Here is a 22,954-nt window from a genome sequence, read left to right on the forward strand (position 1 = left end):
ATTACTTTCTCTAAACTTTCTTCAGTAACCTAAGGAGGGCTATCTGAAACAATATGTCTTCAAAAAATTTGGACGTTATTATATTCTCAACTATGGATATAATAACGTAAATTATATAAATAGGAAAGAGTTTTGAGTCGTTTATAAGAACAACAGATCTATGTATATAACAAGCAAAAAAGTAATTCGAATTAAAGTTCTAAATAAATATCGATTTTAAAGCCTAGCTAAAAAATTTAGTAGGAATATTAGCGACATCGGGGATTAACATCAAATCAGTCAAAACAATGGAAGGTTAGAACAATTGTATCTTTAATAAAACATTTCTAATCCATGGTACCGTGTATGAAGAAGAATGACAACTATATAAAGCCAAAATATCATCTTGTACTTATACTAAAACATAAGTACATGTTTTATACCACAATAAATATCGAGACTATATTAAATTTGATAATACTAGCTACAGTCAACAAAATTGTAAAAATAATAAAGCTACTGAATCTACAGATTTTTCTTATGGTAGACGAAATATACAGCAATTTATGGAACTACGCCAAATATTATTCTCCATTGACCTGATACTTTTCTTGCCAGGCGGTCCTAATAACAAAAATATTTAATTCGATCTGACAATAACACATACAACATTCAGCTTCATTTTACAAAACAAAGTACATTCTAACATTCCCATATATTGTTGATAGAAATTTTATTCAATAAGACTTCAACCAATATACAAACTGAATGCAGCTCACCTATTCGCATGCCATCATTCTTGATCCTTCAGTAAAGCCGTCTCCGTTTTACTATCTGCAGTGACCTCATCAACATCTCTAACGGCAATATCGGATGCTTTGTAATCCATAAAGAAGTGCTTAAACACAATCTCAATAAGCCAAGAAAGCGCAAAATCAAGGAACATAACAAGATTTAATTTCACCTTAAACACAAATGTCATAGGAACAAATTGCATTGCGGAATTGAACTCAGGAATAAACTCAGTTGCACCAGAAATGCACATAAAAATGACACCCAACATACCATAATACATGCCCTTATTTTCAGTGAGACCATCCCTGAAAGGTCTTCCAATATAATTTGCTGCAAAAGTGGCAACCTGTTGCGAAAGTTGAAGCAAAAACATAGCTGTATTAAGAAGAGAAGGCTCAAAAGTCTTGTCCAAATCAATCTGTGGTTCCCTTGGCTCTAGGATGTATATTTCTTTATTCAAATAAACCAAAGCAATCAAATGAATGGCAAATTGACCAAGAATAGAACCCATGATATAAGTATTAAAAATACCTGGCTGAGGTCTTTCTCTTGACAACTTCTCTAGTGGTTTACCCTTTGAAATAGAAAGGAAGCAAACACTCAACAACAATCCGGAAACAGTAGCCTGAAAATCTCCAAACTTAATACCAGCTAAATATAAAACAGACAAGGAATACGCAGAGATAAGACAGTTTAATGCCAAAATTTTGTACATCTGAATGGTGGAAACTAATGCAACACGTCCTTGCCTGATGACATGAACCACAGAATTTACATTCGATAGTTTTGATGTAAATGGGGCGGCTACAGAAGCATCACCCAATTTAAGAGCTGGTGCTTCTTGTTCGTCAGGCATTTGCATTCCAGAAATTAATTGTTCAGCAAAATCAGAACCTGAATTAGGACCTGTGAAATCCGATGCTTCCACCGATATTGGCTGCCTATTTGCAACTTCCACCTTCTTGACAATGGCATCAGTAACAGCAACTCCATGTTTCTGGAGGGCAGAAATATAATACGGATTAAGAGGTCCTGGAGGATATAGATGGGCAATTTGAACAGGAACCTTTGGTGGAGGCCTTCCCCATCTTGCCATAATTCCACGTTGTTTGTCATAAATCTTTACCATCGCATCAGTTTGCTTTTTCTCCTGCAGTTTCTTCAAGGATGATTCAGTTCCATTAAGCAAAGCAATACCAACATGAGCCTGCTTTAGAGCACCGACATCGTTAGTACCATCACCACACATTAACACATTATACGACATAGATTTGTAACCATTCACAATTAATTCCTTTTGTGAAGGAGAGACACGCGAATAAATGAAAGCGTGCCTGATAAGATGTTTAAACTGCCGATGATTTTGTAATTTTTGAATTGCGTAACCAGTAACACAAATATCATATTTTCCGAACATACTAATATCAAGAGGAGAACTGGATGAAGCAGGTTTAATATTAGTTTCTTCAACATCCCGCCATTCAAGATCAATACTACTATCCACTTCAACGTTAGTGAACTCGGGTTTATCGAGAATAATAATAGGTTTTGCTGCAATACCAACTTCCCTAGCAACATGACAAGCAGTTAATGGATTATCACCGGTAATCATAACACTTCTATGACTAGACTGATTTAACATGTTAATAGTTTCAATGGCATCTGTTTTCATTGGACAATGGAAAACCATAAATCCAGCAAACGTAAGACCTGATTCTACCTTCGCTCTATCAATCTGATCAATTCCACGCTCATTATCTAAGAATTTGTACGAAAGGGCTAAAACACGAGAACCAGATCTGGTAAAAGACTTGTAAACCTTCTCGTAACCAGTTGGAATATGAGACAATCTTTCAGCAATTGTTTCTGGAGCACCTTTACACCCAATCATAATTCTAGTGCCAATTTTCGAAATAACAGATGACCTCTTCAAAGAAGAAGAGAATTGGAAATGCTTCAAAACATAAATCTTTTTATGATGACCTTCAATAACGCCTTTAGAATGTTTCGATAACATCCATTCGGATGCTTTTAAAGTTTCTTTTTCCATCGGGTCACCAACTACATCTCCATTATCTAATCTAACAAGTGCGTGCGTTGAACCCATAACATCAAGAGTAGTCTCCGGAACTTCATCAGAAGAACATTTAACCAATTTTGATGCTTCTTCATTACTGAAATCATCACCTAAACCAGCCAAACCCTCAAACACTAAATCCTCTGCAGTTAAAGTACCTGTTTTATCAAAACAACACACATCAATTCTTCCGGCGAGAGGTATCCTGAAAGGCTCAGTACAGTATATGTAATGCTTGGCCAAGGAAGCCAAAGATTGATTGACAGCCATAGTGAGCTCCATCGGCAACTCTGGTGGAACAACAGACGTTATGACAATTATACAGTCAAGAATAAGCTTAGATTGGACACGACCCATTCTGGTACCTTCAATCCAAACATATCTTGAAGCAATAACAGCAAAAACAAGTAAAAACAAAATGAAGAATAGTGATTCTCTGTTGGCCACGGTCATTCGTTCGGACGAAAAGATCATCACCCTGACAAGTGAACCTTGGATAGTTTCAAAACCAGTTTTGGTGACGAGAGCAATAGCACCCCCATCAGGTGGCAATGGCAAAGATGTTGATGCTTTCTCCGGTGGTGTCACCTGCAAACACGACGTACCACCATGAAGTAGAGAGTTTTTATCCAAACTGGTGGGCATGAATGTTGCTTCTGATTCTCTGTTCCGAATTGATTCCTTCAAGAGTGGTGTAGATTCACCGGAAAGCATAGCTTCATTAACAATACACGAACCTGCAAGGAGAATTAAATCACATGGTATGGAGAGATCTTCTTGAGGTGTACGAACGATGGAAACAATATCCTCAGGCATTAAATCATCTGTTGAAATTTTTTTCCATTTACGATCCCTATAGGCATAGATTTTGTAAGGTTTAATACCCATACTTTGAAATTCCGTCATGGTCGATTTCCTTTGATAAACCGTAGTGGCCTCAAATGAGAACAACATGAATAAAGAAAATAGCGAGAGATACCACATCTCATCCATCATCCATAGAGCAATAGAGAAAACTTGAAAGACAAAAAACGGTGCTAGCGCGTGCTCAATAAAAAGTTCCATGAAGGTAGGAACAGGAATATCAAAAATATTCTTTCCATACTTCTTCCTCGAGAACTCTAAGTCGGAAGACTTAAGACCCACTTTGCGCTTTAGTTCACCAATCGTAAGCTTTGCATTGTCCACAAAGAAGATGGGTGGAGAGAAGCAGCCTTTCTCCTTATTCCAAATGAATTCCCTTTTCTGATACTTAAATGAAATTTGTTCCGTTGTTTTCTGGATTTGACAAACCTCACTTAGACCGAAATTTGGCTTAGCTATAACCATAATGTGTGTCGCCTTATACAAGGAAGAGCATATTCTATAATTGAAGCGAGCACGAATATTGAGGTTCCAACGTGGAAGCAACCAGACTAAAGCATGCAAGGAAACTAAGCCAAGCGTAATTATGAATGTCCATTCTTTCCCACCGAAATACGTGTCATAATGAAAAAGGTAGCAATTCAAGTAAATTGGATAAATAAACGTAAATGGCAGGGTGTAAGGCCTTGACCAGAATGATCTAGGGGCCAACAACTGAGCCGATTTCACGGCATTACTATTCACAAGAGCCTGCGTCATCTTTTGTGGGCTACCGGCTGGAGTGAAGAAAGTTGTGTGGTTTGAGTTGTGATTTAATAAGAATATTAATTATCCGTCGGCAAACATCTACGGTAGGCGAGGTACTTCATATATATAATGTGCATTTTTTTTCCGTCTTATTCTGTTCAGTTTATTCTTATTTTTCAAAGCACAACATTTGCGTATACATAATCCATATTTAGGAGGCGAGAAAACCAAATAAAAAGACAGCGCATAATTATGCTGGAAAAATTTTTGATTGTAAGTTCGAAAAAAAAATAAAAAAGGAAGCGCGAAGATCAAGAAACGAGGGACTATCTTTCGGCACTAGATTTACGACTCCCTAGTGGACGCAGTAAGATACACGTAACTATTGAAATATGATTATGTATGAAAAATTCGATACTTTATAAAGGTATTAATACAAAACTACTATAGCTTGTGCGTATTACCATCAATGAAGGAGTAGAAAGACTGGTCTGATTAAAACACGAATGCCGAGTTATATATTTCTTCGGTAGCTGACATTATGCGCGAACCGAACATTTAATGTATGCCGAATAATGCAAAAAAAGCATACAGGATCGGAGATCAACGTTTCGGATCAATCCGAGAAAAAGATATTCGATAACATATACATAATTAAGCCACTAAACAGCATCAACTGAAAACCAAATGAACAGAATAGATGTTGAGAAAGAAAACAAAGAACTAACGCTCAATCATGCATTTTATTTTATGCCTTTCTCAATATATGAATTTGCGCGTTTTCGATTATCGCGAGCTTGCATTCGAAAATCATTAGGACGTATTATTTTCAAAGTGCATACTGGTAACCTTTTACAGAAGAAGGATGAGAAATTAATTATTTTGGGAGTAAAGCTATTGGAACCGATGAAATTTTAACATACTACAATTTAACACATTGCGACAAGAAATTACACTAAAACAGATATATCAATGTGTAAACAAAGTGACTCAGTAATATTACTAAGCGGGGAAGAGAAGATACGCGTGGATAGAAAGACAGCGGGAGTATCAACTTATATTCGAAACATTTTACGAAATATTGGGCCAGATAAAAATGCGAAAAGTGAAGATTCACAAACTCTTGAGATACCGATAAACAATGTCGATACAGAAACGTTAAAGATAATATTAAAATGGTGTGAGCACTTCAAGGATACAAACACATTAACAGCCGATACAAGTACCACTATTGGAACCATGCAAACCGATTGTGGGAGAGCTGAAGATTCAGAGAGTGGGCAGGATATTGAATCAGAGGACCGAATGAGTCCTATAGATCCATGGGATAGGAAATTTTTGAATGTAGACGCCAAGACGCTTCAGTGTATCATTATGGCTGCTAATTTTCTTGATATAAAGCCGTTGCTCAATGTATCCTGTAAACTCGTTGCGGAGCTTTTGCGGGGGAAATCACCAGAGGAAATAATCAATGCTTTCAAAACCTGTTAACAAAAGCATGTAGGGGGGACTGGATACAATTAAATAGACAAAAATTGAATTGACCTTAGTACTAATGAATCCTTTTATAATGATGATAGCTTTCTAATTTCTGTAATACTGTAAACAAAGTATTATATAGAAAATTCACAGTAAAGAGGCATTTTTGAGAAACTAGACGAGAAGTGAAATGACGCTACCAATTAGTTTACCTTCAATTGCTTTAACTTTAAGATTAGAGTTCACATTTTGACAATGATTTCTCCAGCATAGGTGTAGAGCCGCAGATTTTAAGCCGCAGGGAAGTATGGAAAAAATAAATCAATGTGCTAAATAATTTATATTATTTATATTTATTTTCAAATTTATTGTTTCTTTAGAAAGCGCTCCCATTTCAATAAGTAGCATGATTGAAATTTTTCTTGTCCCTCTGGAAATATTATAGGGAGATATTCGACATGGTTAAACAAAGTTATTACTATATAATGTGTATAGTTATATATTAAATACATGGAAACCCCTAAAATATATGATTAAGACGGACAAAGAACAATCCTAGCCATCATTTTTTTGTGTGGGAGAGGAAGGAAAGAAAAGAGAAAAAATTGGGAGAGGGAGACCCAGAATTAAGTCAAAAAAATATCATCAGAATCAAATAGTTCACACAGAAACAAAATGCAATGCCAAGCAAGAAGCTTCAAAGTTTAGTAAAGAAGGGGGGGGGGAAAAAAAAAATAGTCTAAGTGGGAGAGGTGCCATCTTGTACAATCTGCCCATCCTCAATCTTATAGTCAACCTTTCCCCTAACAACCTTAATAACACCAAATTCCGTGTTATAGGTTTCGTCCACACGCAACAAATATGGATGCTTCTTCGTTTTATTCTGCCGCTGCGTTTTCGTCATCCATATACACTTAATTCTCAATCGGCGACACTCGTTGCAGACAGGCTTGTTTTCATCACACTTTCTTTTTCTTGATCTACATGTTAAACAGCCATTTCTGGATCTTTTAGCTACCCTTGCAACCTTTTCAGTAGAAATGCTTTTAAGGGGTTCGGATGAATTTGCGACCTCGCCGTCTTTTGAAATTTGAGAATCTCCTAAATCATAGGATGACTCATGCTCAGAGCTTTGTGTGCTCTTCGTTGAACTGTTGCTATCGGTTATGGGTCTAGCGAATCTGGAATTCTGAGTATAATTAAACGGTGCCTTTATTCCTGTACTTTTAGAAGAATTCGAACGATAAGCATTTCCCTCATTTTTCGAACTTATTGCAGTTAATTCCAGGGTGTTCTGCTTCAAAACTGGTTGGTTAGGATTCTGAACTGCATAATTACTTTTCGAAGGAAACTTTCTTATGGGCTTCCAATATTGCGGAGGTTGCGACGGTTGATAATATAATGATGTAAAATTGCTGTATCGCGGTGTTACAGGCTGACTCTGATCTGAATAGAGGTATTGGGGTGTTTGAACTGGTGGAGGTATTGGAAATCTGCCATTATAATAGGAATTTAGAGATAGTGGAGCTATGGAAGTTGCTAATGGAGGAAGTTGCGAAGATATATAGCCATATGGTAGAGTTGTTCCAACTGGAATAAAGCTATCATTAGTGTGCAGACTAGAATTTTCGTGAGGTCTTTTTAATGAAAGCCTGTCTTGTGAATGAGGTAGAATAATGGAATCCTGTGTAAGTTTTGAACGAGAAATAGATGGAGGGAAGGATGAACTCTGAAATTCAGTATTCGATTGATCATTTGAATTTAAACTTGTAATTAATTTCTGATCACCTGACGGAATTAGCCTTGTGCGAGGCGCGACACTATTATTTCGAATCCTATTTGAAGGATGCATTTTATTTGATATTGAGTACTCTTGCAATGGAAGTTGCTCAACCTTGCTAAAACGCGTCTGTCTGGATGAGACTGTGTGAAACTTCTTTGAATGCGTAACAACTTTTGGGGTAGGTTGCTGACTGTCAGTACTGTCATGATGGCTTTGACTTGTTTGACTACTTGTATCCTCTCCACTCAATTCTTGGTGTTTGCTTTCTGTTTCATTGGTCCGCAAGCATTCAAGACCGCCAGTCATGTTACGGCATTGACGCAAGAATGATGTTAAATAAGTTCAATTGAACAAAAGCAAGGGGTTATGAGAGATTGGGTCCTTATACTTCTGTTTATAAACGAATCACTTTTTTTTCTCGCATTCAGGAGGTCAATTGCAACTAGACAATAATCAGGCAAGGATACCGCCACTTAATTACTGAATGCTGACTAGAATCAAGAGCACGGAATAGATAAATAAGTAACACTGCAAATTTTTTTTTTGAATATGGACCAACCCGAATGCAGCTATAAATGGTACTGTCGGTTGAAAAAGGTCGAAAATCCAAATTGTTAATGGAGTAGGCAGCAGTCATGAGTGAGTTTTATAGAAAGGAAAGGACACCGAGTGTTGAAAGGCGAATATCAGGAAATTAACATATATATATATAAAATAGATTTATGAACAATTTGAGGCTTGCTCTACTATGCAACAAGATCCAGATCCAAGAAACTAGCAGGAATGATAGTCATGCAATGGAAAAAGAGGAAAACAGAGAACGTTGGGAAAACAAAAGGCAGAAATGATGAGTACATGAATAAAAAATTGAATGGAAGGGCGACTGAATAAAGATGGAAATAAAAAAGTAAGAACAATACAATAGCAAAAAATCGAGAAAAAGAAAAGATAAAAAAATTAAAGAAAAACAACTTCGGAAAAAGGACTGAAAAACGAATAACGGAATATGCATAGCTGTGCGGTTTCAATGCATCGAATTTGACGAATGTTCTATTCCTAGTATTTAATTATAAATTGAGAAATATCAGAGAAAAAAGTGAGTATAGCGGAACGAATGACAACTCAGCCAGGACGTTTGCTGATAAATAAAGTTAACTTCAGTATTCACCAGCAAATGATCCCCCTTTGAGGAACCCTGATTCTTCTGAATATTATCAATAAGCTTGCAATTCTCTTCTGTCGCTGAATATATTCTTTTTCAGGCGTCTGAATCAAAGATCGATTAAACGCGACTTTTCGCAAGAAAATACAACGTGATACCGACCATTAAGATTTTAAGGGTTATTATATGAGGTATGCATAATTTTAATGCAACTTTCCATTTTTGGATAGTGATATCTCACGACTGAACTCTAACATAAGCTGTTTCATGGGATTGCTGCAAAATTCTACATACGGGAAAAATATGCAAGATTTATTCTGGACGAAAAAAAATCACTAATATGACGAAATGAATAGAACATAAAAAAAACGGGTGTAGTAGAGTGGCAAAATAAATGTGAGCCATAGTAACCAAAAACTGATTTATGATTTGATTGATGTTGAGAATTTGGGAGAAGTGACAAACAAATTAAAAGATAAGAAGCGTTATTTATTTTAGGCAAAGGAAAGAAGGGAAGGGGAAATTTTTTTCGAGAGTATGACTTGGGAATTGTGCATATTGAAAAAAGCACAGGAACAGTCAAAAAATAGGTAAGAGATCAAGCATGATACTGATTAACGGATTCGGATATAGTTCACTACACGAAAAATTTCAAGACGAATAATCGTACCACAATAGTCGCAACGAGATACTTTTCAAATAGAAAGTAACTGTAGAACGGTAAAAGAACAAGAAAAGAAATAAAAAGAAAATTAACATCAAAAATTGCGCAACATGACGCACGATGAGAACGAATACCTTAGGTTTCTATTAACATCGTGCGGTCGTAGTCAAGGCTTGCGTTTTGGGTAGATATGGTGCAAATATAAGCGCTACTAACAATGCAGCAGATATATTTTTATATGCATCCGTAAATTTTTTTAACACGACAATAGTTGGGAGTGAAGGTGAGGGGACAACTATGCAAGACGGATCTACTATTCTGGACCTTAGAATACTTCTTTCGTCAGAAATAAATCACATTGTCAATTTGATCATACTGTTTATACAATTTAGGGGAACGAGTAAGGTAAGAAAGCATGTAAAATAAGTAAAGGTTAACAAATTAGATACGGTGACCCTGTTATAAGTTCAGAGTATGCTTAGTGTTAGTGTTCAACAAAAATCCACTTCTATTTTGTGCAATTCGGATATAAAGCTGTGAGAGAGCCAAAATTTCATGACATAAGACAAGGTGCGTATTTAATTGTGGTGGTAGATTTTCCGAAAATTTATATGCTTTTAAATTTAATTTATGCAAATTGACTTACATAGGATGATGGCATTTGAGCAGTTGGAATTTCATTAGTTAAATTTTGTCTTCGTATTTCCATTTCGATATTTTGTTTCAGACTTCGTCAATAAATCATTGTCTAGGCCAATGTTTATACCCCATATTGTTCTTTTTATTAGTTCAATTTTTTATTTTTATTTGATTTTTTTCGCTGTTCCCTCGGTGTATTAAAATCAAACAACCAGGTTCGAGGAAACTCAACTTTCCGAAAGCCGAAATACGAAGGCACGCATAGAATCCGCAAGATGCATAACTAATAGACATCTTCACCATTCATTCGTAGAACATAATTTCCTTTCGAGAAGACACGTCCAGATACATTCCATTCGTTCATTTTGAAGTAACCGAAAAAGCCCGGGATTGTGTTCGTACCATCCCGCCTTAAATCTAGGAGATATTCATGCATTTTTGTCCCGATCTCTCCCCTCTCTTATCTCACTTGTCGTGTACGAAAACTCTACCTTGATAATTAAATGAACATAAGAAAAAATTGAAGTCTCAAAATTTTTATTGGGATGAAGTTTACATCCGTACAACAGCAAATCCATGTAATTGATCCTATTTTAATGCGGAAAACAACAATCTAAAGAAGGTAATCGTATATAAGATTCAAATAACAAAATTATATTAAGATATTTAGCCTGTTGGAACCGTCAAAAATTAATATTTATAAATGCTACCGTCTGGGACAGTCAATGGAAAATATGAGCGGTTTCCTAGCCAGGATTGGCAAGTAAACACAGGAAGTGATGCTAACAAAATGGAGCCAACTTCACGTAGAATTTCTAGAAGATCAATATCAATGCATCCGAAAAGGAAAAAGAACGCTGATACTTTTAAGAAAGATGATACACCAATGAAAAGACTTCAAATGATGCTAAGACCTGAATGGGAAATTGATTTTATGAATGAGTTAAAGGATAATCCGGACGAAGATTGTGTAGAGGTGACGAGACAGCTCGAAGGTGTGGGAAACAATTACAGAAGTCTTGAAGAGATGCGCTATTTGGAGACATCAGAACAGAATAACGATGCACAAAATATTTCGGAAAAATTGGCAAAGTTAAAACGATACGGGGAATTGATCAATACATCAAGAAGGTATTTGAATCCGCTATCATCGTATTTGACACAGTTTGGCCTTGAATTGAACAAGCTTTCAGGGCAGATGGAGTTTTTGCAAAATAGATCGAATCAGCTCAATTCAAATATAGAGGATAAGAAGCTGTTGGATGCAAAATTGACACCGTTAATTAATGACTTAGCAATTCCTCCACAAATTGTTAAAAGCGTCTGTAAAGGGAATATTAATCGGAGATGGGTGGAAAACATTCAATTTATAGACGAAAAAAAGGAGATATATAGTAATTATCACAAACGGGGTTTACAGACTGGTACTCCGGTGTTATCTTTGCACGACCTTTCCAGATTGTTGAGCATATTGGAGATGAAATGTATTGAAAGAATTAGAAATTATCTTATTTTACAGGTGAAACGATTGCGAAAACCCAGCACAGCCTCACAACTAGTTCAGAAGGAGATGCTTGAAGTTAAGGAGATATTTTCGTTTTTATTGGCAAGAAACGAAAAACTTGCTAACGAACTAAGACTGGCATACTGCTATACAATGAGATGGTATTACAAACAACATTTCCTCATGTATCTTTCATCACTTGAGAGATTGAAAATAATACATGTGGATAAAAGTGTTTTACTTGGAATGCCGCGTGAAAATGAATCGACCACGTTGACGGGTTCATTTTTTTCCCGGAAATCAAGAAGTACTCTTCCAGAGATAAACATTAACGAATATCTCATTAGCATACCGAAAAGGTTTGAGACTCTCATGAGTCGGGATCAGACTGCAATGCTTGCTCAGATTGCGGAGACCAACAAAACAAGGTATTGGATGGAGGAGGGATTCAAAAATTTTAACCAGGCACTTTTGGATAATGTATCGACGGAGTATTTATTTCTAAACGAGTTTTTTGGCGTACAGACGCTAGAAGAATCTATTAAATTTACGAAGCTCATATTTACACCGGTTTATAAGATGGGATACAGCTATACCGAATTCCTATCACAGGAATCGTCAGATATTTTTGGTATATTGATCATGGTTCGTTTATGTCAGGGGTTTGAATACGAGGTACAGCACAGAAGAATCCCGATTCTTGATGACTACCTGAATTATCAACTCATTTTGCTCTGGCCAAAGTTTCAGAAGTTGATAGATGACAATTGCACATCTATGAAAAAAGCTGCCTCGTCCAGTTTAACGATAAAGACAATTTCTAAGAATGTCATGGTGCCACTTAGCTTGACACAAAATTTTGGAATGATCATAACAAACTTGATACGACTTTCAAGTAACCTTATGTTTGAAATTGAGACATGGGAACCTTTAACAAATTCGGTGATTCGATTGATTGATCAGTTTGAAAGCTGTATGAAAATTATGGCCGGTACACTTAAAGATAATAAAAAGTACAAGGCATTTCTTTACAACAACTTTTATCTTATATACACGATGATTAGCAATGAATTAGAGGAAGAGGAACAAGCTGAAGCTAGCCAAAAGGAAATCAAAGGCTCGACATTAGAAGCAGAGAACAGAGGTGTCACAGAGGAACTCGAAGGAAAGAAAACATTAGCTGAGACGGAGAAGGACCGATTTAAAAGACTTGTCGACAAGAATAGTCAAGAGGAATAAAGGCACCTGTCATGGCAAAAGTATAAAAAACAAAGAGAGAAAATCTGAGGCAATATCTAAAAAATCACTTTTCCAAAGTTTTCCAATGTATGTGCAGCAGGGTCATCAATCCGATATGCTTTAGTGAATGGTACCCAAAGTTAGAATGAAGCTAATTAATTTGTATAAGGATGATATGCCAACCTGGTTGGATAACGATTCCTGGTGCGTGAAGTTACAAAACTCAGAGACACGAATAATAATCAATAATGATATCAATATGGACAATACTGTCAACTTATGATACAATCAATATTAAATTAAATTTGATTCAAATTAAAATATATTAGCTTATCTTCTGTCAACTTTTTCAAGAAAAAGGAAGTATTTGTTACGTAGAATAGTTTTAGCAAAACTCAGATTTTGCTTTTTACAAGTGGGATTCTCTGTGTCGCCTCAATTCTCAGGAATTATGCTCTTGTTAGAATTTCCAAAAATCCGCGAAATCCGACACTAAAACACCAATGAAAAAAGATAAGGGAGGAGGAAAATTCTAGGTTTTTCTGCGGCTGATCTTTTTTTAATACTTACGTAAACCACCGAATAACAGGCTTAATGTTTACAATAAGAGGTCAGAAGACGGTCCAGGCTTGATTTGCGAAAGGACAGTTACATGTAATCCTATTTATATCCATCTCATGTGATATTGCTGTAAATTCTTTTGAAGCCATACTGGTTAATCAAATATAATTATAATAGGCAATTAAACATTGTAGGAAAACATATGCGATTTTTTTTTTAGTTCTTAATATCCTCCTATTTTTTAGCAATCGAAAATATAAAACCTGGGGTTTTGATCGTATTCATTGTTCTGGTTTGCAAATCAAACTAGCCAAGATATCTCTTCTCGCCTTCTACATTTTTTGGAGAAAGTTACTTTTTTTCCTCTTTACAAACAACCACAACAGCTAAAAGACGCTTAAGTATTGAGATATCAACAATGGGATTATATGATCCATCAAAAGACAAAAGTCTACCTGTGAAGGCCGAGGATATTGAGAAATCAAGTTTCGAGTTTCCCTTATCAGACCCAGTGAGATCACTTTTTTCGAAGACAAATGACATCGCATCTTCCTCCTTTAATAAGATGTTAGATTTTTCGAAGAATATTTTTGGCTCCGATGATGATAGCCAATATTCTGTTTTTGATGACAGCTTTAGCCACAATCCATTTTTTAACACATTCAGAAGTCTCTACGGATCGGCTTCTAGGCCTAACGGATTTGTGACATACCCTGTCCCAAGTGTCGAGTTGTACTCAAAATGCAAAAAGATGGACGGATTGGAGGCATGGGATTCTCGTGGATACTGGCATTGTATTTTTCCAAGGGCAAAAATTCCGGAGGAAGTGGCAAACGATCCTGAAGGATACAGCAAAGAAGATGTGGAAGGTGACTTTGATCATAAGAAGTATGGCATATTTTTCACAAACTTTAATGATTTGATGGACTGGCAAAGTAAAATGCGGGAGGTGATGAAGAGTAAAAGAGAGAAGGAATGGTCCAAGTACAGGACACAAGAGAAGTCTAAATGGGACTTTTTGAACGGAGATATGCCATCAGATGATAATAAAGTTACTGGGCCATTTGAAACATCTGATAATACCGATGTTTATAACGTGCCATCAACTGAACCAGGTGACAAGAATTTCTTCAGATCGACAGGAACGTCATCATCTACGATCGTGAACACACTGGAGAACGGTGATATTGAAAAAACTACCAGCGTGAAGAGGTATTTTGGTGATGGAACCTCGGAGGAAAGAGAATATAAAGAAATTATCGATGGGGAAACAGGAAAATCAAAAAAAGTGGATCAGAAAGTGGCTAAGTGTCCAAATCATTCCTCTTTGAAGAAGGGCGGCTGGTTTTGGAGCAAAAAGGACAAAAACAATAAGAAAGACGAAGATGACTGATGAAAACAAATTTGGTGCCAGCGCCTTTGTTCTTCTATTTGACGTGCTGCTATGGCTTTTATTTTGGCGGATCGCCTAACATATTTCTTTTTGCATATATATATATACTAGTCGTTGACGTCCCATTTCTATTGTATTTAGCATTTCATATACATGTATAACATAAAAATTCCCCAATACTTGCCGTTGTACGTATTTACCCGAAAGCAACAATATTGCAGTAGCTAACGATCAACTCGCTATCTCCCGATTTAAACAAATCATAAAGATTTCCAATACTATCATCAGGACTTGGAACAATCGAATTTTCCAAGTAGCAGTAGACATTATTGAGCTTTAGTCGTCTTGTTAAAAACCTTAATATTGAAAGAAAACGGGAACTCCTTGAAATCTTGAAAACGGCCGGCCGAAGTTGACCTATTGACCCAATTGACTTGAATCGAATTTGCACTTTAGTGCTATTTCGCTTCGAAACGGCTAAAAGTGAATCAGTCGCTCTATCTGATAGACCTGTAAGCATTTTTGAATGCGCCATAGTTATCTTTGATTTAATTGGCGCCGTATTCGCAATCACTCCATTATGTGATTGCTGGCCTTGACCGTTATTATTATCATCCTCATCGCGATTACCATTTGTTTCGTTGTCTTTTTTTGTTTGAATATTCAAACGTAATCCAGAGACATCTCCCAAACTATCTTTGGAATACTTACAAACGTTCAAATTTGACACCACGTAATTTCTTCTCTGGTCAGGCGCAATACTCACATTGAGTTGCATTAACGAATCTGTTAGCACCTTCAGCCTTTTCTCATTATCAGTCATTATTTAATTCTAGGAACCTCACATAAAAATAGATAAATACAACAATAGGGTTTGAACAATAACAAAGTTAATTTTCGAAATTGGTAACATACTGAATGTCGCAATTTGTATCCTTACAAGTTTGCACTTGAATCTTTTGTGCTATCTTCTTTTCTCATCTAAAGATCACGTGATTGTAAATTTGCAAAGAAAGAAAAAAGAAATCAGACGGTGCAGGAGAGAAAGGGAAGGAAAAAGACGTGAAAAAATAAATAGAGAATGAGTATCCGTCAAAAGAGATATGTTAACGGGCTATTTCAATTTTTTTCAAGATTTCCATTAAAGATACTTGTGTTTGTATTTACCAGGAATATAAAAACTTGAAACTGCTTTGATACAGTGGAATATTGAGAAGCATCGATACGTATGACAGGTAAGTATCTAATTTGAGGAAAATGAAAAAAAATTCATGTGCAAAATAACGTTGTTCCAGCAGCACAAGCACATACTAACATTAACTATTTGATAGACACAACAAATAGTACCAAAGAGGATGCCTCAACTCTTCTTTCAAAGTTGACGTTGGCTGAGAAGAAAGGCAAGGAAGAACTGAAGAAAAACAGTGAAGAAACTAGCAAAACGTCTGACTCACCAAAGGTTGAAACCAAGAAAGAAAAAACAAAGGAGACAAAGAGAGAAGAAGCAAATGGGATAAATAAAGAGAAAGAAAGCAACCTTATTAACTCATCTTATGAGGTGAAGGTGAACCTTGCCGATTTACAAGCAGATCCAAATTCTCCGCTTTATTCTGTTAAATCGTTCGAAGATTTGGGCTTAACGGAGGGTTTGTTGAAAGGATTGTATGCAATGAAGTTTTCGAAACCTTCCAAAATTCAAGAGAAAGCTTTACCGTTGCTTCTGGCTAATCCACCAAAAAACTTAATTGCCCAATCACAATCTGGTACAGGAAAAACGGCAGCTTTTGCTCTCTCTATGCTCAGTCGAGTTGATGAGAATAAAAAATGTCCACAGGCTATATGTCTATCTCCAGCGCGTGAATTGGCTAGACAAACTTTGGAAGTTATCGAGGAAATGGGTAAGTACACTGGCATTTCATATCAATTGGTGGTTCCAGGAAGTACAGCAAGGGAAGAACGTATAAATGCTCAAATATTAGTGGGAACCCCTGGCGCTATTTTGGGTTTAACAAAAAGAGGATCAATAGATGTTTCTGCCGTGAAAATTTTTGTTTTGGATGAAGCAGATAATATGCTTGATCAGCAAGGTCTTGGTAGCCAATGTCTCAGATATAAGAATTCGCTTCCAAAGCAAGTTCAAATTGCGTTGTTTTCGGCTACGTTTCCAGAAAAGGTGAACAAATACGCAAAACGGTTTGTTCCCAATGCAAACACACTAGAATTGAAGCAGGAAGAATTAAATGTGAAGGCCATTAAACAGCTTTACATGGACTGTGATTCCGAAGGGCACAAGTTTGAATGCTTGTGTGAATTATATGGTTTGTTAACTATAGCTTCATCTATTATCTTTGTTCAGAGGAAGATCACCGCTGATAAGTTATACATCAGGATGAAAAACGAAGGACATGCGGTTTCCGTTCTTCATGGTGGTCTTGTTCCTGAGGATCGTGACCGTCTTATTGATGACTTCAGGGAAGGAAGATCGAAAGTCCTTATTACTACCAACGTTCTTGCCAGGGGTATCGATATTCCTTCTGTTTCTATGGTTGTTAACTATGACATGCCATACGATAAGAATGGAAAACCGGACCCGGAAACATACCTTCACAGAATTGGACGAACAGGTAGATTTGGAAGAACAGGTGTTTCTATTTCATTCATCCACGATAAGAAATCTTATGAGTGCTTAAAGTACATTGCACATTACTTTGGTGGATTAGAATTGACCAGGGTTCCATCGGATGACTGGGATGAGGTCGAAAAAATTGTTAAGAAGGTGATCAAATGAATAACATATCTTGTGTGTAATTAATAATTGTCTACTACATTGAGAAAAGTGCAGATCCCTTTTGTAAATTTTGCTGAATTTTTTATTGGCTATAAAATACTCCATTTGACAAGTCCGCCGACTACAGAACCTATCATTAAAAGTGCAATAAAAACGACAATTACAAAAAGCCAGCTTCCCATTAATTTTGACTTCCTCGATCTTGATATTGAGGAAAGAACATTTGCATCTCCTCTTTCCAAATCAAGGGATGATCTATTTAGATTTTCGTTGATAACCTGAAATTGCGTGTCTTGGGTGACGGTAATATTATGTAAGCTGTCAACCAGATGATTCAATTCCGCAGCGGACTTTTCCAACTCTTTTAACTCTTTGTAACGTGCTGAAACCCCTTTATAAGTCTGAACCACGTTTGATTTAGGACCTTTCATTGTTATAACTGAAACATGCTGTCCATTTAGAGTTTCCACAAAATCCAAAGCTTCCGCTTCAGATACTTTTGGATTTAGGCACATATACTGCTTAACAGAATTATCGCGTATTGAATGTTGATAATCCGAATTGGCTACCATCAAGTCCCTTATTGCATTTTTAAAATTCCTATTCATATTATTAACCTGACACACTTGATCTTTATCGTGAATGTCACAAAGATTTTTCAATTCATCTATGGACTGAACAATATCTTTTTGTTGTGATCTTAAACAGTTCGATAAAACATTTATTTGGACCATGATTTTAGAAGAACCAGAACTACTGGCTTCACCTAGTTGCTTTTTTTGTAGTTGCTTAAGTGCATAGATTTGTTCCTTATAATCCATTATTCGTCTTAAGAGACTAGTGGAAAATGAACAAAATTTTGTTGTTGGGGAATCCCAACAGGAAAAATCAAGTTCAGCTGGTTTCGGCTTTGCTATAATTGGATACCTAATATAAGAAGAATGCATGATGGCCTCTTTTCATAGACGTTTAAAATTATCAGCTTTATACAGTAAAAGATATAATTTTTAGCATTGTCAATTACAGGATTCATTCTGATAATCCTTAAAATATATATACTTATTTTTCTATTCTTGATCACATGAATATGTATGTATCTTAATTTTACATCAAATTTTTTTTTGGCGCTAAGCTCGTTTCCTATTTTGACACTTATTAGGACAAAGACCAAGCCTGGTCAGTTCTGTAATATGCATGGATTAGATACACTTGTATAATACAAATGTCCAATAGATATACTCTTACAAAACTTAATTTAATTATTATATATTAAAATTTTTAGTTTTTAGGGTTTATTCAACTATGTTACATCTATCACAGTATAATTAATATGATTATTGTCATCTTTGAAAATGATTCTTTTCAAAGGCTTTACTTTCTGTCTTTAGATTCTCTAAAAATTCTTGATAGAATTCAGCTGAACAATATTCTGAGGGAATTACGAGAGATTCTCAAGTTCGGGAAACCGTGAACAAAAAAATTGCATATGATCTAAACTTGATTGCCTTCCAAAAGTATTAATACGGGTGTGATATTTTATGCCAAGTGGGGACCACTGACAGAAGGTCACAATACTTCCAATTCATTGCTCGGATAGAGGAAGAGCAATTTTACCGGATCTTTTTTTTTTTTTTTTTTGGAGGCGGAGGAACCAAAAAGTTCCCTATAATCCGATCGGAAACAGAAATCTATTCATTTACTTATCAGGAAGAGAGGTACGCATTGACAATCGAGATTTCGATAATTCCTGAGAACCTAAATATCACCGGGTGATAGATAACAGACTTAATTGGACTATTTCAAAACTACACATAAAGTAGATTTGACGGAGATAAACAACTAAATCCTTTCGGCGATGATCAGTCCCTTTTTAAGGTCATGGATGAGGGGACAAAAAGTAAAACAGAATTGACCGAAGAATGCAAGAACCTAAACACAAGAAAACTGAAAAATCTTTAATTTGCTTTCGCTATTATTAAATCCGGTTGTGTAAAACGAGAAGATAGGGAAGATGGGTATATATAGTGAAGGAGAATAAAAAGGTGAAATAGAATGGGGGAGTACAAATAGGCGCGATTTTCCCATGTGAAAATTTACCGATCGGAAGAATGATTTGTGTTGCCTTCGTTGTACCCAAATATTTACACTTTCTTTCAACCTTCATTAATCAAAAACTGCTGTATTAGTGAAGATAAATTTAGATATGATTGCATTAAACAAGAATAAGAAGGATGTTGAAAACGAGCAACATCCAGGGACAAAGCTCTCTTCTTTGCCTAAAACAGCTGCCTATTCCGTATCGGAATCCTTCAAGTTATACTTTGGTGGGAAACCAATGAAGTATTACGAGGATCAATTACTGTCAAATCTTGAATTCTACAATAAACCAGCGAAAGATCGCAGGTCCGAAATAATAGATACTTCAATAGACAAGGATGGCAATTTTATTCATGAATTTTACGTTGAAAATACGTTACCACCTACAAAAGGCGGGGAACCTATTGAGATTGTCCTTATACATGGTTATGGTGCAGCTCTGGGGTTCTTTTATCGGAATTTTGAGGGCCTTACGAGTATTCCAGGAACAAAGCTGCATGCAATTGATCTCCTAGGCTTTGGCTTGTCGAGTAGACCTACATTTCCGAACATTAATGGTGATACGATTGAAGGCGTTAAAAAAGCCGAAGCCTTTTTTAACGATTCATTGGAAAAATGGAGAATAGCACGAGGAATTGAGGGGAAATATGTTTTAATGGCCCACTCATTGGGCGGCTACTTGATTGGTCCGTATTATCTCAAATATGGAAAGGGACATATCAGTAAGATGGTGATGATTTCTCCTGTTGGTGTCGAACGGAGTGATGCATCATTGATTAATTTGGACGGAACTATTCAGCAAAAGGAAAGAAAGAGTTTGGATGAAGATTATAAAATTGCAAAGGAACAGGGTGTAAATTTATCAAGAGAGATAAGTAGAGTCAGTTATGCTGATGACGAGGAAGCTGAGGAACAACCATCCATAATTGATAGCCTTAAACATATTGATACAAATAGGGATGAATGGGATAAACTTTCAGTTGCATCAGATGCCCAGGAGAATGAAATACAAAATCTCATGAAGCAATTTAGAGGCAGGGTTCAACCAGGAAAGTTCTTTGCAAGTCTCTGGAAGAAGAATTTTTCACCATTACAAATTGTTCGTATGATGGGACCATTTGCACCAAAATTAACCGCAGGATGGACATGGAACAGATTTAGGGAGATTAAGAATGAGGACGAAATAAGACAAATCAACAACTATACTTCAAAAATATTCTTGGCCAAGGGATCTGGTGAATATGCTCTAACCAGGATTCTTGCGCCCGGCGCACTTGCAAAACTGCCATTAATGGACAGACTTCCCGGAAACCTTGAGATCGACACATTATGGCTGTATGGCCAGTATGATTGGATGTCCAAGAAAGATGGGTATAAAATTTGTAATGAAATCAATCATTACAATTTAAACAAACCGCAGGGTCACGCTAGATTTAGAGTGATCAGTAATGCAGGCCATCATGTTTATGTCGACAATCCCGGTGATTTCGAGTATCAGGTCGTGAAATTTTTAAAAGGAGAATGAACTATATATACTTAGAGACGCTTTTGGAAATCGCAGCTTTTACTCTAACTTATTTAAAGATTACAAATTGTAGCAAAAGAAAAAAAAAAAGATCGCGCATAACACGAATAACTACCCTTTAAAAATCAGTGCTTTCCAAGAATATCCATTACAATTTAATCAAGTAATCCAATTAAGGCAATCAGATCTGAAACATTAGTTGATATGGTGCTACACAATGACAAATGGAAGTACAAGGCTAGGCGAAATTATATGAGAAAACATGGACTTAAAACGCTGGAGAGAGATAAGGATAAAAGAAAGAATAGAGACACAAATGAAAAGGACGAACAAAACCATGAAATAGAAGATAAGAAGTGCACTAAAACTTCGACCGGTACCGAGGAAACACCAGTAACGGAGGAAGAACAAAACGATAACGAGGAAAAAACATCGGATGGAGAGGAGGATGATATAAGCGAAGATAACAATGATGATGAAGGAGAAATGACGAAGAAGAAACTAGGATCTAACTCGTGGAGATTTAAAGCTGACACACAAGATGAAATCAAATTGATGAAAGATCCAGAATTGATTGAGGCTGAAAAACAGAGGAGGGATGAGGAACAAAAATTGTTCAATAAACAGAAGGACGTTGTTTTACAGCACATAATGGAGGTAGGCGAAGATGACAGTGCATACAAGAATGTTATGAGAAAAGAGGATCGGGAAGGGAGAAAAGATAACGATAAAGACTTTCTTGAGGAATTGATAAAAGCGTTTGATGACGGAAGAAGACAACAAAGCGAAGAAACAAAGTATTCTAGTAATGAGAAAATGACCCCGGAGGAGAGACAGCAATTCTTCAGGCTTCAAAAAGAAATTAAACATCAAAAGATGGTTCTGAATGCTAAAGGCGGTTATTCACAACCAAAAATGCCTCGAAAGGGGAGAAGTATTGAACTTGATTTGGATTCAGATGCAAATAACTACAGAGACATAGTAGCACAGAAATTGAATGAAGGCATACAAAAGATAAACATTGAAGATACAAACTTTGACGAGGATCTCAAAGAGCTAGTTGGGGATTCTGCATCGGTTGACAGGATCGATAGGAATAAAAATAAGGTTAAAAATAATAATTATAATGCAGCATTCGATCTTGATAAATTAATTAGTGGTGATAATAAAGATAATAAAGAACAGAATATGGTCGAAGTCTCACGTTTAAATAATGAGGGTAATAGACAACCAACTGGTAAGATGGACTCTATTTCTAAAGAAGATGAGCAGTTTTTGGACGACATATTAGGGGCTTAAGAAATGCAATGGAATGATATGTGAGTTCTTGATGACGTAAACCGATATCGCAAGACGCTTTTTTGAATCCAGCTGCTCTAATCGGAGAAACGTTTTTAGGCCGTCTGGCGAAAAATGGGTGAAGAATATGATTCATTATTCGTTAAATTCATTTTAGTAGGAAATATTGGTCAAGACATTGATCTATAACAGAAACAATAATAATTGAAGATTACAGCTTTGAACTAAGAATAGTAGTGCTGCTGTTATCAGACTAGGCTTGGCTGGCTATCTTTTTTTTTACCCCTTCTCATTTCAAATCAATTTTTTTTCTTTGTCGCGTTCGTTATCTGGAAACACAATCAATCAATAAATAAATC

At 36.2% G+C, this 22,954-nt stretch overlaps 10 protein-coding genes across 10 annotated transcripts; 6 read left to right on the top strand and 4 right to left on the bottom strand.

Annotated features, from left to right (window-relative positions):
• Window positions 1-772: 772 nt before the first annotated feature.
• BRETT_002901 (uncharacterized protein) lies at window positions 773-4,474 on the bottom strand (the record flags this gene model as incomplete). Its single annotated transcript, XM_041281418.1, has 1 exon — window positions 773-4,474. The coding sequence occupies one exon, from the start codon at window positions 4,472-4,474 to the stop codon at window positions 773-775; it is 3,702 nt and encodes a 1,233-aa protein (XP_041139209.1).
• Window positions 4,475-5,434: 960 nt separating this feature from the next.
• On the top strand, window positions 5,435-5,953 carry BRETT_002902 (uncharacterized protein; the record flags this gene model as incomplete). Its single annotated transcript, XM_041281419.1, has 1 exon — window positions 5,435-5,953. One exon carries the CDS (start codon window positions 5,435-5,437, stop codon window positions 5,951-5,953), a length of 519 nt encoding a protein of 172 aa, XP_041139210.1.
• Window positions 5,954-6,680: 727 nt separating this feature from the next.
• On the bottom strand, window positions 6,681-8,030 carry BRETT_002903 (uncharacterized protein; the record flags this gene model as incomplete). The annotated part of the gene is made up of 1 exon (XM_041281420.1): window positions 6,681-8,030. The coding sequence occupies one exon, from the start codon at window positions 8,028-8,030 to the stop codon at window positions 6,681-6,683; it is 1,350 nt and encodes a 449-aa protein (XP_041139211.1).
• A 2,949-nt stretch (window positions 8,031-10,979) lies between these two features.
• On the top strand, window positions 10,980-12,932 carry BRETT_002904 (uncharacterized protein; the record flags this gene model as incomplete). The annotated part of the gene is made up of 1 exon (XM_041281421.1): window positions 10,980-12,932. The coding sequence occupies one exon, from the start codon at window positions 10,980-10,982 to the stop codon at window positions 12,930-12,932; it is 1,953 nt and encodes a 650-aa protein (XP_041139212.1).
• A 979-nt stretch (window positions 12,933-13,911) lies between these two features.
• Window positions 13,912-14,886, top strand: BRETT_002905 (uncharacterized protein; the record flags this gene model as incomplete). Its single annotated transcript, XM_041281422.1, has 1 exon — window positions 13,912-14,886. The coding sequence occupies one exon, from the start codon at window positions 13,912-13,914 to the stop codon at window positions 14,884-14,886; it is 975 nt and encodes a 324-aa protein (XP_041139213.1).
• Window positions 14,887-15,082: 196 nt separating this feature from the next.
• BRETT_002906 (uncharacterized protein) lies at window positions 15,083-15,709 on the bottom strand (the record flags this gene model as incomplete). The annotated part of the gene is made up of 1 exon (XM_041281423.1): window positions 15,083-15,709. The coding sequence occupies one exon, from the start codon at window positions 15,707-15,709 to the stop codon at window positions 15,083-15,085; it is 627 nt and encodes a 208-aa protein (XP_041139214.1).
• A 405-nt stretch (window positions 15,710-16,114) lies between these two features.
• DBP5 (RNA helicase required for poly(A+) mRNA export) lies at window positions 16,115-17,674 on the top strand (the record flags this gene model as incomplete). The annotated part of the gene is made up of 2 exons (XM_041281424.1): window positions 16,115-16,121; window positions 16,218-17,674. The coding sequence occupies 2 exons, from the start codon at window positions 16,115-16,117 to the stop codon at window positions 17,672-17,674; spliced, it is 1,464 nt and encodes a 487-aa protein (XP_041139215.1).
• An 89-nt stretch (window positions 17,675-17,763) lies between these two features.
• BRETT_002908 (uncharacterized protein) lies at window positions 17,764-18,495 on the bottom strand (the record flags this gene model as incomplete). Its single annotated transcript, XM_041281425.1, has 1 exon — window positions 17,764-18,495. One exon carries the CDS (start codon window positions 18,493-18,495, stop codon window positions 17,764-17,766), a length of 732 nt encoding a protein of 243 aa, XP_041139216.1.
• Window positions 18,496-19,877: 1,382 nt separating this feature from the next.
• Window positions 19,878-21,296, top strand: BRETT_002909 (uncharacterized protein; the record flags this gene model as incomplete). The annotated part of the gene is made up of 1 exon (XM_041281426.1): window positions 19,878-21,296. One exon carries the CDS (start codon window positions 19,878-19,880, stop codon window positions 21,294-21,296), a length of 1,419 nt encoding a protein of 472 aa, XP_041139217.1.
• Window positions 21,297-21,500: 204 nt separating this feature from the next.
• On the top strand, window positions 21,501-22,595 carry BRETT_002910 (uncharacterized protein; the record flags this gene model as incomplete). The annotated part of the gene is made up of 1 exon (XM_041281427.1): window positions 21,501-22,595. The coding sequence occupies one exon, from the start codon at window positions 21,501-21,503 to the stop codon at window positions 22,593-22,595; it is 1,095 nt and encodes a 364-aa protein (XP_041139218.1).
• Between the last annotated feature and the right edge of the window lie 359 nt (window positions 22,596-22,954).

The sequence above is a fragment of the Brettanomyces bruxellensis genome, chromosome 9 (genome assembly GCF_011074885.1).
Source record: "Brettanomyces bruxellensis chromosome 9, complete sequence".
NCBI lineage: Eukaryota > Fungi > Ascomycota > Pichiomycetes > Pichiales > Pichiaceae > Brettanomyces > Brettanomyces bruxellensis.